The following is a 14,966-nucleotide window of genomic DNA, read 5'->3' as shown; positions in this document are numbered from 1 at the left end:
CAGGTTCACCCATTCATGGCAACAGTTTTTCCTGCGGGGGATGGTGTTTACCAACAGGATAATGCACTATGTCATAAGGGTCGAATCATCATGGATTGGTTCGAGGAACATTCCAGTGACTTTCAAGTCATGTCTTGGCCTCCAAATTCACCTGACCTTAATCCAATAGAGCATTTGTGGCCCTACTTGGAAAACCAAATTCATGCTGCCACGCTACTCCCTCGCAATGTGATGAAATTGCAGGACCAGTTGGTGAGCGATTGGTACCAGATACCTCAGACTACCTATCAGCACCTTGTGGTATCAATGACAAGGCGGGTGCTAGCAGTTTTGAGGGCTAAAGGTGGTCCTACATGTTATTAGCAGGGTGGTCATAATGTAACGGCTCTTCGGTATATATATATTGCCTCTACATACGTACATAGAAAGTTATATACATGTTTACATGTATATTATATGCAAAATTATGTACGTGCGATGTATGTACAAAAAGCGTTTTTGCATACATTGTATTTAAATCTGTAAATTCGTACATATATCTTATATGCATATGTACTAACATACATGTACATGCATACGTACAAATAATGAATGAGTTTAAAATATATCTGTGTATAAGCGATTATACGTATGCTACATACACATATGTACGTCTACATGCATACGAACTTACATGCATTGCTCGTACATTAATAAATTGTATTTATATACGTACGTTCATTCTATGTACAGAAAAATATGTTAACACATACAGACATGCATAATTCATGCAAACTGAATAAGCATATAGTATGCAATCGTAATTACTTGTAATCGTATGTTTTAATTACATGTACTCGCAATTACTTGCAATCACGATTGCATGTAATCATAATTATATGTAATCATATATTTTGATTACTCAATCATAATCACATATAATCTTATTCGTGTATTTTTGTACGTATTTTTGTATGTAATTCTACGTTTAAAAGTCCTCATTTAGTAAACCAAACAATAGTAAACTGAACAATTCATTTACATATACAATTTATGCATTTCTTTAAAAGTATTCAAATACCTACAATCCCTATTACAATGTAATCAAACCCACTTGAAAATATGATTACATCTACTTGTGTTGTAATCATATAAATCACATTTTCTTGAATTTAAGATTACCTGCAATTGTTAGATTATGATAACTTATAGTTATGATTTTTGTAGTCTTACTTTATGATTACAAGTAGTCACGATAGCTTGCAATGCCAGGGCTTGATTATTTGTAATTCTGATTATCTGTAATCACTTTTTGTTGTGATTATAAATAATCATAGCCGCTGGTAATAAGAAATAATAATTATTTGTTACTGTGATTACTTGTAATCATGATTATTGCAAGTAGTTGAATTATCTATAATTAATTACATTTGCAATCGATAACTGTAATTGACGCGCAACTTGCAGTGAAAATGGCAAATGCTTGCATTTTTCGCTGGTTATTCGAAATTTTATTCAGAAAAATTAGTCATGACTGATGAATTTATTCATCAATCATTATTCAAAAATGTTCATAATGAATTATGAATAATGACTAAATTTGAATAGGATTAATCATTCAGAATAAGTTTAGTCATGAATAAAATTTCCGTGAATGATGCCCATCACTGATATATATATACATACACACACAAATGTCTCATAGAAAAAGACTAACGAATAATGATTTTTATCAGTATTGTTTTGTTGCATATGTTGGCGCAGTATAATAAACGTTGATGACGAAAAAAAAATATTCTTAAACATTTAAAACTTAACCGCAAGCTATTTTTTCCTGTTACAGTTTTCGTACTTTTCAGAACTAGGAACTACCGAATCATATTTCTAATTTTTTTTTCTTTTTTTATAATACATAAATAGATGGTTACGATACGGATAGTAATTTTGCTTAGTTTCTCAAGTCGCTTATAAATGTACTCTTCATAAATATTGACAACGTATTCAATTCTTACCATTTTCTCATTGCATCGGAATAAAGGTAAGTAGTTAAAATTGATTTATATCTGATGATTAAGTAAAAGTTTAATATTCTAATTTAGTATGAATTGTTTTTAGTTTTTTTAAAAAAAGTCGATCAGTTTAGCAATTTTAGGCCTTATTTAGCAAGCACATTAGAAAATTATGTAAACAGGCTGTCATAACCTTGGCAATGCTTAACCATGGCAAGATAAATTGCCCCAAATTTATCTTTACTTCCGATATATCGCATGCATAATACTTAAGAAAATGATCAACCTTTTTTTCCTTTCTTTCCTGTTTTCAGATACTTTGAAACTGGGATTTGATTTTCACAAGGACAATAGTTTTGAAATTCTAGAAGGAAGCTCTGTTGTTGCAAGCGGGGAAATAAGAAAATGGGAGAGTACTACATTTTCTGAGCCAGAGCCTTTTTACGACTGTGACGAAGCGTCAACTGTTGATGGAACAGATTTGTACAATGATTTAAGATTAAAAGGATACGAATATGGACCTGAATTTCAAGCGATAGCAAAAATGAGTCTCGACGGTACAAATTTTTTTTCTCCCTCAAATATTACTTAAATTTGAACTTCAGCTGAGATTTATATGTCAATGGGTTGTTTAAATATAATGCTAACACTAGAGGGTTCTCCTCTTTCTCGCTTTCCTTTTCCGAACTCAATGAATTCACAGTCATTTTTGTTTCGTAATAATGAAAATATTGTCACATCAAAATTTCGTATTCAAACAGAGATTTCGTATCAAATATTTAGTTTCGAAGTGCCGGTCAGGTGCCCGAGCGGTTAGCGTGTCTGACAACGGAGCCACTGGCTACGGGCTCGAATCCCGTTCTAGGCGTGGATGTTTCTTTCTATGTGTTGTCCTCTGTTGCGTGTGATGTGTGAATGTGGCCCACCCTATGAACGGGTATCAGTGGTAGTGTGGCGTGGATATTGTTGCGATCCTCCGTGACTTAGGTTCACAGGTGCCCACTGGGCAACGTTACATGAGCAACACTTCCGGCATCTTCCCAGGTGAAGAACGTAGAAATTCAGTACCTGCCATTAGAAGAAAGAAGAGTTTCGGAGTTCATTGAGACAAAAATTATCTGCATTTCACAAGAGCAGAATGGTCTAACTCAGTGCATTTTTTTAAACTGATATTCACATGGTTGTATGCAGTTTTCCCACATTAATTTTCATACACTTTCGGTAGTATCATCAGGTTAAATTAATAAAAGTTTTAGAAGTATCGTTTTCCTTTAAAATATTTTATATCCTAAACCATTTGGTGTTTGGTGACACTAAGGTTTTAAATTTTCCTTCGAGCTCCATAGTAGGAAGAAGGAAAACATGTTAAAAAAAAGTATTATAAAAAAAGTCTGCAAAAATGGCTGTAGTATACCAGTGTTAAAATAAAAAAATTTAAATTAAATTAATTGCAACGTCACTCAACATAAGTAGTATAAAAGAGGACTCTCCCTGAAAATTTATAAAATTCCCTGCACAAATACTATTACAACTTTTAATAATTAAATGCTGGTGACTGTCAAAGATACCTGGTTCCATTTTTGTTTAATGATCCTATCACGTTATTTTTCTTTCAGTTGAGGATATATGAAACGTAAAGACGACAATTATTTCTTTATATTGTGCAGAAATGAGCTCCAAAGAGTAAATACTTAAAGGCACTGTGCTTTCATTGTGAAGGACTGAAGTTTGATTCTCATTGATGGTTTGATCGATGGGTACCAACTCGCCTGGGTTGTAAAGACCACTTGAAGGCAATGTTGACCATATAGTCACAATAATGTCATTCATCTGGAAATTATGAAGCCTCATTATACATAACTGCTTACAACGAGCGGCCGCATGAATGCTTTACTTAGATAAAAATAGAAGGAGTTTGCAGTTGGCTTATTTTTATTACCAAGGTTTGAAGGGACATTGCTTACCGTAAACACTAAATCCATCCTAGCGAAAAAAATCCCTTGTACATCGCAAGAATGTTTAAATTTACAAAAAAATTTATTTAAAAAAATTACTTAAAAATGAGACTTTTTTTATCTGATTTGTAGACAATTATTGCCTGTTACCACCAAAAACACGCTTAGCTAATTTTTACACAGCCTATAGGTCTAAAAGTTTTACATTTTAAACCTACAAAAAAATTCTACATTCAATCACTTGCATAGCCAAATTAAACAATTTTAAGAAACAACATTCACTAAATATGAATATTGGTTTCATTAAAAATTGTCTGTATTAATTTCTACAGGCTCTAAATATATTTTACAATGGAAGGAAGGCAGATGGATACCATTTTTGGATGCATGCTTAGCTACTTTCTTACTTTCTGACAGTGAAAATGACTTCGTTCTACCTACTGGTGCTCTTGCTATCAAAATTGATCCAAATGCTCTGAAGAGGAAACTTGAAACTGATTTAAAACATAAAGGTACTACAATATTTTTCAAAACTTTGTTTAATTCCCTATCTTGTTTTGTACAACGTGTTTGTTAAATCCCTTTCGTGTCGATAAGTGTAGAATCTCACAATCGAAATTTTGGAATAATTTTCATTAGTTGGTAGGCACATAGCACCACTAAACATCCTTGTAATAACGATGTCAATCTCAATCGTTTCACCAATAAAAGCAAAGTTCATTTTACTTTTTATCACCAAGGAAAATTTTTCCTTATTCGAAAATCCGATAAACTAGATCTCTCAAACATTCACTGCGGCTAAGTGCTGTCGAAGTTTGAATCGTTTCTAAACAGACATAGAAGAAAAATTTATCGCCATATTATCAGCAAAAATAAACTCTCGTCAAGCTATAAATTTGGGTAACTTTCCGATTAGCTATGATTTTCAATATTTAACTAGAGATCTGTGCATGTTGCCATGATAAATCACGACTTTTCATAAATAGTTTTCGTAAATACAGTCAATTCGCTATAACTTGAAGTACGATTTCAACTATATACTATATATTTTATTTATACTTTTTATTTAATTTTCTTTGACTTTATCCATTTTTTAATTTTTTTCACCTGCCTTTCTTTATGAAGTAACGAGGCGGTTTCTATTTAGATAATGAATTTTTATAAAAGTTCTTTACGACAGAATAAACGTATTGCTGTTTTATATTAACTGTGTCATTTCGGAATCCATTCTTTACATAGTTGTTCATTTACTTTAGGGAACACGCGAAAAATTATACTTTTTCCTTTTGTTTTTGTATCAGAATTTTTGCAAGTTGCAATCGCGCAAACTGGCATTTCGATAATAGTTTTAAATTCTTGTAAATTCACTGCAAAAACTGAGGAAAGTCATTATAGAAAATAACAAATGTCTTAGAATATCTCGCAAAAAGAAATGATCCAATATTAGTTAGAGCTAGTAAGGCCAAACGCTCCGTTCTTGAAGTAAAAGTGCGAGCTTTGCGCCAAAGTGACGTCACTAGAGTGACGTCGGAGGATCGGCGCGGCGAGAGATACTTCAAAGGAGTGAACCAGCACTTCTATTCTCTTTAGCCCTGTAGCGAGCTGCGAATACTCTGGTCAAAAGCCTCTCAGCCACACTCAATGAGATCCAAGTCTGGATATCTGACTGTACAATTCATTCTCTCAATATCTTGGAATTCAAGATATCCTCAATCATTTCAGCCCTATGAGTAAATCCATAAAAAAGAATCTCCTCTCAACAATCTTAAATAGAGTTCCTAATACTTCGCGGTTATACCTCAGATGGCGCCTTTTTGACACTCAAGGTCATATAAAGAGATCTCCTGAACTGACCTTAACACGGGCGTCAACATAAACCTTAAACACGGGCGCAATTGAACCGTGTGATAAGACTCAATTCAAATCGAACAATGATTCTGGACGAGTTCACATGAATGAACTAGCCTTTTATTAAGGAGTGAAACAAAAAAATATATAAGTCTAATTGTTATGGTTTAGGCTGGCGTGGAGCTTTACTGTCAACCAGAACTGCTCGTCTTTCAGGGATGCATCTGATATCTCTAAATTATAGGGGAGAGATTTTAGAGTTCTGTGCTGTTTAGAGGCCTTCTCCGTCTTTAGTTCTCAGAGGATTGAGTGACCAGCCAGATCTCTAGACCTGAATGTTATAGAGTATGTCTGAGATGGTTTTCGGGAGAATTATTGCAGTAAATAGCTTATTTATATTTCAATTACTTTCGATTAACAAAATTTATTTAATATCATCGATTTCAATAATATTATGGAGGTTTTTTCAGTTTTCTTAAACCAATAAGCACCTTTTCTAAATAAGTTTTCTTCTTATTGCATAGCCTTTCTTTTATTTCAGTACTAAGCGACTTTTAAGTATCTCGAAATTTTAAATCGTGCACTTAAAAATCAAAATAATGTCAACAGAAAATAAAAAATACGTGTAGTCAGAAATCAATACTATGTGCAACATGAGCTATATTGTCTTTTTAAAGGGCAACTAATTCAGATTTTAATAAATTTTTAGTCTGATTATATATATTTAGTCTGATCACTTTCATATTTATTCAGGGGCACTCTTATAGTTGTTTCTATTTTCATATTTTTGAAACTAAGACTCATCCATCATCTTTATGTGTTTAACAAATATAAAAAATACATTTCAATATACTCTTTTCATAAAACTTTTTTGTCAGCATTTGTAATTATTTAGGAACTGAAACAAAAATTCAAGTATCCACGATATTAATTTTTTTTTAAAAACTTGTTAGATGAATAATAAATAACACTTTTAGGAGAATTTGCCATAGGTTTGTTATAAAAAAGTATCTTAGGATATTCCTGTGGGGTTTTTCCTATGGTAAAATTCTGTCATGCACTTTTGCCATAAACGTATGGCAAAATTTTAATAAATTTTTGCCATACGTACGTGGGAAAAATGTATGGTAAAAATCTTCATTTGAATATCTATGATATTTTTTATGTGGCGAATTTCAGCCGTAAAATTATGGTGTGTTATAGCCTCTGATTAAATTTTCCATAGGCTATAGCAACAATTCTTCACAGCCATGGCTGTGAAGAATTGTTGCTATAGCTTGTGGAAGCCTATGCTGCTACTGGAAATTATAGCCTATGTTTAAAATTTAGAAGCTTATCATACAACTATACGTAAGGAGTTTTATGCATAGGCAATAATAAACAAGAGTCATTAAATTACAGGAAGATCCTGGGACTTTCCACAGTGATTAACTACAAAAATAAATATAATAAGAGAAATTTGGGTGAGAGATTTAGTTATTAAATGTATGAGAAAAAGACATTAATTGCGTAAGAAAGCAAGGAACTCTTACCGGACAATACCAGGATAATTTAACTATTTTCAACAAAAATTAATTAGAAAACAATTAAGTCATTATGAGTAATGAAAAAAAATGGAATGAGCTTACAGATTTGTCGGTTCTCTACTGTTCATCAATCCGACAACATCAACGATTGAACACAATATCGTAGAAATGCACAAAATCTAGCATTTGTTGTTAGTGAAATTCACAAAACATTATTGTAGCCGAGAGAGCTAATTTGGTTCTAGAATACCCAATTGTTTATAAAATAGACTAAGTTAAAAAAATAAAAAAAAAGCGGAAAATTGTTGTCGAAACTAGTAGGATATTGATTAATTTCAAGAAGTTTAAAAATCAATCCAGCCAGATATTTGAAGAAAAAAATAATAAATTGACCGGGTACAAAAACTAAATGAAATAAAAATAAAAAATAATAAAGAAAAAACCTTCTAAGTTTGTTTGACCGAATAATGTTCTGTCGAGGAATCGGCATCATGCTCATGCCTTGCCGTCGACTTGTCGGCAGTGCAAATGAAGTTGAACTGCTGTTTTTTTGTTGAAACATTCGAAAATAATTTTAAATAACTTTAAATTTCTATAAGGTGGACGAACTTTATTAAACACTACAATTTTTTTTTTTTTGGTGGATTGGTTTAATTAACTCAGAATTAATTTGGATCGTCGCGGTTGCAGTAAAACACGCCTGCTTCGTTCACCAACTATGTCCACTTTCCCCCATGAATATGAATATGCGTATAGCGTGTTTTCTTTAGTTTGCCATATTGTACTTCCTTTTAATAATACCATGAGACTATGGTGTCCCGCCATATAATAACATGCAAATTCTATGGTTACTATAGGTTTATGGTGTCTTGCCATACAAATTTCTATGGTAACTATAGGCGTATAGTGCCATATGAATGCCATACGAATTTCTGTGGTTACCGTAGGCTTCAGGCATCTTGCCATATAAGTTTCAATGGTTGCCATAGATTACCCTATATTACCATGGGCGTGTATATGGCAAATTTTCCTAAAGGAATTTATTAAATGAGTTTCATATTTTCAAGTAAAAATGTTATATGTGATATTGAAGTTGCCTTCTTCATTTTAAGATTCTCTCCTGTTTCGAAATTTGTGTTAATTATGAATTTAAAAAGTTTAGAAATAAAAATATTTATTTATTAAATTCTTACTTATCTCAATAACGTATTGAATATTGCCGATAAGAAATAAAATAGTAACTGTTTCTTTCTTTCACAGGCATATAAAAATTCATAAAAAAAAAGATTTCCATATGAAAATCAGCAATAATTGACGGGTTTGAGCGAGTTCTCAAAAATTGTACATTTAATTTGTCTTTTTTATTACTTTGCTTAATCATTGTAACATATTATCATAAATGAATGAAATAGCATATGATTTATTTGTTTAGTTATTTTGAACTATACCAACTTACGTCAAACCAAATTTTATAAAAATCTGTCCAGTAGCTCTTGAGATACTTGAATAAATTAAAAAAGTTTCTTAATTTTCGAACACTGGTGTATATTAAAAGGTGATAGAAAAAGTTCTCATTCACCTCAATAAGTTTCTCATACACCTTCTCATAAACATCATCACCTCAATGAATTTAAAATTAATTTTAGTTGGCTTAATCTTATATTTGTTTTTATTTTATAGAGGTACCAGTGAACATCAATCGAAATACGAAAATTTGCCGTTCTGTTGGCATAGAAATCGAAAACATATATTTTGAAATAGCATCTCGTCGAATAAAAAGTACCCAACCTACAGTGGAAGCTCATACTTTTATACCATATGAATTCCAACACACAATCGAAGAAGATTGTAAAGTAGATCTTTACCAATACATGCAAACGTGTAATGAGCTGCTAGATATTGTTGGTCAGAAGTCAGAAAATAACGTAGAAAACATAAAATTTCAGTTAAAAAAGCAGGAAGATATTGATGGAAATGTTTTTGAAAAGTTTCCAAGGAACTTAAGTTTTCTGAAATGTTTGAAAGAATTATCAAAAGCAGAAACCTTAGCAGAAAAAACGCCCGTAGAACTTCGTTGTTATTTAAAAGAATTTGGAAATGATCTTTTAAACACAACAATGATCAAAGGATATGGTTTAAAGATTATGTTAGATATAATAGAAGAAAATACGTTTCAAAAGCTGAATATCTGCGAAATAAGTTCCAACTTTACCTCAATCTTGCCCGAGATTGATATTTTAGCAAAGAAAAATTCTTACTTAAAGTTTAAAAGCTACACACTTATATATGAACACAAAAATTCAGTAGATAAAGACATTTTCTCAAAGAGTGGTATTAATTTATGCCCTTCGTCATTAATATCAAAACTAACCAGTGAGAAGAAAGAAGATGTTGCTGTTTCTTCCTTTTATTGTGGCTCGTCCTCCGAACTAAAGCAACAGATTGAAACATTATGTTCCATCCTATCAAAAAACGGATTTATAATTTTTTACCATAAAGAAAAACTAACCGACCTAGAAAAATTCTTATCAAAGCAGTGTCATGAAAACATTCCTATACAGTCTCGCTCTACCCTGGAAAATATTCTTCATGAAAACAAACTGGAGGTTGTGAGCTGTGCACGTGATATTTTTGGGTCGGCACTGTATCTACTCCGCCCTGCTGTATCAGGCGGAAATCACGTCGTCGTAAAAATTACAGAAAGTCATGATTTTCGTTGGGTCGAAGAACTTAAACGACGTATGAAACAGAGTGATAAAGAATATTTATGGCTTGTATCAGAAGATGATTCCAGCAGTGGAATACTTGGACTGGTAAATTGTCTGAAACTAGAACCTGGTGGTGAAAGAATAAGGTTTGTATTAGAAGTACGATATACCTATTGAACAGTCGTGGCCAAAGATCATTGAAAAGAATAATAAAAATAAGACTAACTTAAAATAACCTTAAGAATAAAAGAAAGCTTTAAGTAGAAAAAAATACACTTCATATTTTTTACTGTTAGACAATAGTAGTTGGTTTTTTTTATCTTCAGTCACGACGGTGCATCATCAAGCTCTGATGACACATCTTTTATAACACAAATAAAATCATCAGTACTCAAACATTCAATGAAAAATTTCAACTCATCAGTGGTAAACTGTTAAATACCCTCGATTAATCCGTGGCGCCCCTCAGTTGCGGTTTTCCACTTGCTGAAAGCGGTAGGCCAGAATGGCTATGTTGTTGACGCACTGAACCGTCATTATGGAGAACTGGAGTTCGACCCCCACCCAGTTTCAGATAGATGGGTACCTGCTTGTCTAAGAAATAAAGGCGGCCTATGAGCAGTGCTGGCCACATTGCTACGATCATGCCGTTGGTCACAAAATTGTGAAGTTTTCATTTTCACACTGACTGGTCTTAAAAAACAGCCATCGAGTTTACTTTCGGTAAGTGGCAAACAGTTGAACAAAGTGGCTAAAAGCTGCGCGTCCAATTTTGTCGGGAAAGGGAAAAAATGGTAGTAATTTTGTTTCCAATGTGTTTTTTTTTTTTCATACTATATCGGGTGAGACTTAATTCGAGATGATAGGGCCAGTAGTTAAGTACTGATAATGGATTTCAAAAATACAATGTTTGACTTGTATGCATTTACGCATTTGACGTTGCTATTGAGACAAATGAAGTATTTAATCCTGCGTATTTTTACCAGTCACTTGTCAATACAACTAATTATTCAGAATTTTCAAAGATTTTGTAAAATAAAATGTACGACTTTCATTTTGAACATTTTTGCAGTACGAATTTTGTCTCATTTGATTCATCATAAAAATATACATATGAAGCAATATCTTATTTATATAGTTTAGGAGGTTTAGATTCGCAGATTTGAGTACGACAAACATTTTTTTTAACAAAAAGCCATTATTACACCAAAAAGATTATTTTTACCGCCTCGAACTCGGTCAAGCTCAATTTAGTGCAATACATCTATATAAAATACAATACTTTATTTAGATAGATAGCAATCTTAAAACTTTTCTTTTCATGTAAACTACTCCCATCAAAACCAGACGCGTGTGATTGTCCAACTTTTTGAGGAGTATATTTATCAGTTAGCCGCTGGACCAAACTTTTATTTCTTGAATGTCCTATGTACAGTACCTGTTCTGCTTAGAAAAGGTTTTCATTTTCATACTTTTCAAGCATTTAACGTTTCCCTGGGTAGTTTGCTTTCTCATGCTAATGATTTCAGCAATTTTTTCGAGGAATTTTCAATGTCCCCTTTGCAGAAGGAAACGCGACTTCCTTTAACTTGTCTCAGACATGATTGCCTCCAAATAATAAATTGAACAATAGTATTATACCATAAAAATCAACACATTACTATTTAGGTAAATACCCTTATGGGTGTTTTCTGGTCTAGAAAGCTTAAAAAACAAGATTTTTGTTACATATTTCGGAATCTTATAGTATGGGTTAAACATAGGCGAAACCGTTTACCCAGGAAACTATCACGGAACTATCACTATTGAAAAATGCGAACATCGGACCAACATTTTCGCGCCGTCAAGCTCTCACGGACGGTAATTAGGCCTAGATACAAAGGCAATTTACTAGGCAATTATGGCAATTTACTGGGAAAATGCATTGACACGAACAGTCAAAACAATAACAAATCGCTAAATTCGCATATTTGGTGCAAGGATGTGGCTTAAATTGCAATTACTTGGCTATGGTTATTTTTCACGACGGTTTCATGGGGATTGCCAATACCATGGATGTCATGGGTATTCGAAGTGGCAACAAGACTTTTTAGGGGCAAAAGGCTCACACTTGGAACAACGTGCGTCTACCTCCAGCAAAGTAGCTAGGTCTGCAGCGAACGAAATGTATAATCTCGAGGAAGGCGTGATGTAGGGTCCAGGAATCGCTGTGTGAGGAGTAAGTTCCGAAAACCAAAGAAAAACGTATAAAAACTTCAGACACGCTTTTTTTTTCTTCAAAAATCAAGTCAATTTTGTTTGGGATTCGGCTTTGCAAAAAAACTACTTGATCTATTTTGATGTAGCTTTGCACGACTAGGCAGAATTTATGAGACTACGGTTGGAATCACCAAAAGAATATATTTCGAAATTCCTTTTTTTTTAATGTACGTTTAAATGCCAAAAAAATTTGACTTTTATCATCTTTTTTTCAAAAGGCAGCTATTTAGTGAAAAAATTATACATTTTTTTGTTTCTAAACCATAGCTACACTCACGCATAATCGTTAATTCTTTATCTTGTCCGTATCAAATTATACAAAATGGAGATCTAGCTACGTGCCCTACCATCTTAGGCATCCTTTTTTTTAATTGTTTCGGGTTGGAAAATAATTAAAATGCTGTTAAAAAGTGATGAAATAAAACCACGTAATAATTATATAAGTTATCCTCTCATTTCACATAAAAAAATTAAAAATGTATTATAATTCAGACCTTTAAACCAGAAAACTCTTTTAAGGTTACATTACTAACATACGAGGTTCCATCTCAAAGTTTCGTTAAGCATTTTTATGACTCAGTGAGAAAATTTACATTTCTTATTCTCGATTTCATGTAGGGTAAACTAACCAGTGAAGGAACACTTAAGCTTCGCTTGTCTTTTAAAAAATCATATTAATTTCAAAATTCGTAATTTTAGTTAAAAGGCGGTGTCAACATATTTGTTACTAATTGCAAATTGTGTAAAAAAAATTGCAGAGAACTTACGTAATATTGTTTCAAAGCTTTGGAGGTTCAAATAACAAGTAGTAAGAAGACCAAGTGAAGGAACAGCTCTTACCAGTGAATGAACACCCAGTAAAGGAACACTTAATTTGGGTTATTTTTAATGCTCTTTATGAATTTATAAGCCATACAAATATTCAAAAACAAGTCTATTCTTGAAATTATAACACATAAATACTTGGAAAATGTTAACTTTTTTTTGTAATCATGAATGGAAAATTAAAGTGTCAACATATTAACACATACTGTTCATTCACTGGGAAATCTATGCCCAGTAAAGGAACATGCCTGTTCCCTCACTGGTTAGAAGTTGTTTTTCGTATTTTTAACATACTTTTGATGCGGAACATCACTAAAGGTACAAGAAAATAAAGTTTATCCTTTATTTTCATTAACTTAGAAAAAAACCCAGTAAAGGAACACTTGTTCTTTCACTGGTTTTTCATCGTTTGGTGATCCAGTGAATAAACATCCCCTTATATCAGTACTTTATTATGCTATGATGCTTTAAAAAAATAAAACGTAACTTCAATAACTATATTTTAAATTCTCTTTTTCACAGTGAGAAAAATAAAACTATTACATGCAATTAATTCCACTTCAAACATATAAATACAAACACTCACCTTATAATTTTTTCAAAGAAACATGATGTTGCAGAGATAATTACAAATTCAAAATTTTTTCCAGGGAAGTCTATTTGACCAGGTAATCCAAAAAATTGCTAGATGACTTCCTATTGTTTGGCAGAAAGCTATTGTTACCAATCAATCTAAAGAAAAACTTTCAAATTCTTATTTTTAATCAATATATATGAAATGTTCCTTCACTGGTTGGTTTACCCTAATTATTTTTTTATTCCATGCTGTTCTTTGTTTCCTCACTGAAACTTGTTTCACCTCAATGTTAACCATTAAAATCTTCTTTGGAACCTTTAAAATTTGGACAATTTTTGAGGTTCCCAGTAACGATATTCGATAGCAATTTTATATAATCATATTTATAGGTGAACGATAATTTTTTGGAAGAACAATAATCCCCCGTCTAAGATTTATTAAAGCATTTTTCTTTAAATTCACCAACTAAAGCTTTTATTCCCACTATTCATAATAAAAATAAAATATAATTAAAAAAAGGTAGATAATTTGAATTTTAAATAAGCTTGGATTGATTAGTATACAAGCAATCTATAGTCAAACGTCTCATAAACTGTTTCTAAGTGATAAATAATGAAGATAATTAGTTGCCAATATTTTATCTAAAGATTTTTAGCAGTGTTTGAAATTATTATGTATTTTGCGCTTAGTATTGCAACTTCTAGCGCATAAGCAATTAAATTTTTATGAACATCAACTTAGGAATTACTGTTAATTTTTAGGTGTGTATTTGTCTCATCTGAGAATTTGGAAAAAATGCCTCCGTTTAGTCTGGATAATCCTTTTTACAAACATTTATTAGCCAAAAATTTGGTGATGAACGTTTGGAGGGATGGTTCATGGGGCTCTTTTCGGCACATAGTACTTCCAAAACGTAAGTAATGAATTCGATAATTTTTAGCAAGTATTTTAGTTCAACTATTTTGAAGTTTTTCGTGTTTCACTTTTCTGTTATTTTAATTTTTTTAATAAAACTACCCGATTTTTCTTTTGAAATTAATTAACGATGATTTGTGCAAAAAAAAAATTCGGTATTTTCTTTGGCTTTCACAAGTTATCTAGTATATAGTATAAACTTTCATTTTAAACATGGGTATACGGGAATTTTACTTGAGTTTCATTAAGGAAGTTTCATGGATAGTTTGTTTTAATGAAAGAATAAGGAATTTCATTACATGCATCTGCAACGTTTTTAAAAAAGTTTCTCAGAAATCAAAATTTAAATCACATACTTACAACTC

General features: G+C 32.1%; 1 protein-coding gene across 1 annotated transcript in view; it reads left to right on the top strand.

The window, feature by feature from the left end:
- The window catches only part of LOC122268367 (fatty acid synthase), a 94,456-nt gene that overhangs the window by 56,429 nt on the left and 23,061 nt on the right, over nucleotides 1–14,966 (top strand). Inside the window, exons 15-19 of the mRNA XM_071183757.1 lie at nucleotides 170–300; nucleotides 2,303–2,545; nucleotides 4,276–4,455; nucleotides 8,998–10,171; nucleotides 14,448–14,599. Of these exons, the coding sequence (XP_071039858.1) occupies nucleotides 170–300; nucleotides 2,303–2,545; nucleotides 4,276–4,455; nucleotides 8,998–10,171; nucleotides 14,448–14,599 (1,880 nt within the window). The remainder of the gene's footprint in view (nucleotides 1–169; nucleotides 301–2,302; nucleotides 2,546–4,275; nucleotides 4,456–8,997; nucleotides 10,172–14,447; nucleotides 14,600–14,966) is intronic.

The sequence above is a fragment of the Parasteatoda tepidariorum genome, chromosome 7, assembly GCF_043381705.1.
Source record: "Parasteatoda tepidariorum isolate YZ-2023 chromosome 7, CAS_Ptep_4.0, whole genome shotgun sequence".
NCBI lineage: Eukaryota > Metazoa > Arthropoda > Arachnida > Araneae > Theridiidae > Parasteatoda > Parasteatoda tepidariorum.
Note: the sequence above shows the minus strand (reverse complement) of the source record. Positions and strands in the feature narration are given on the sequence as shown.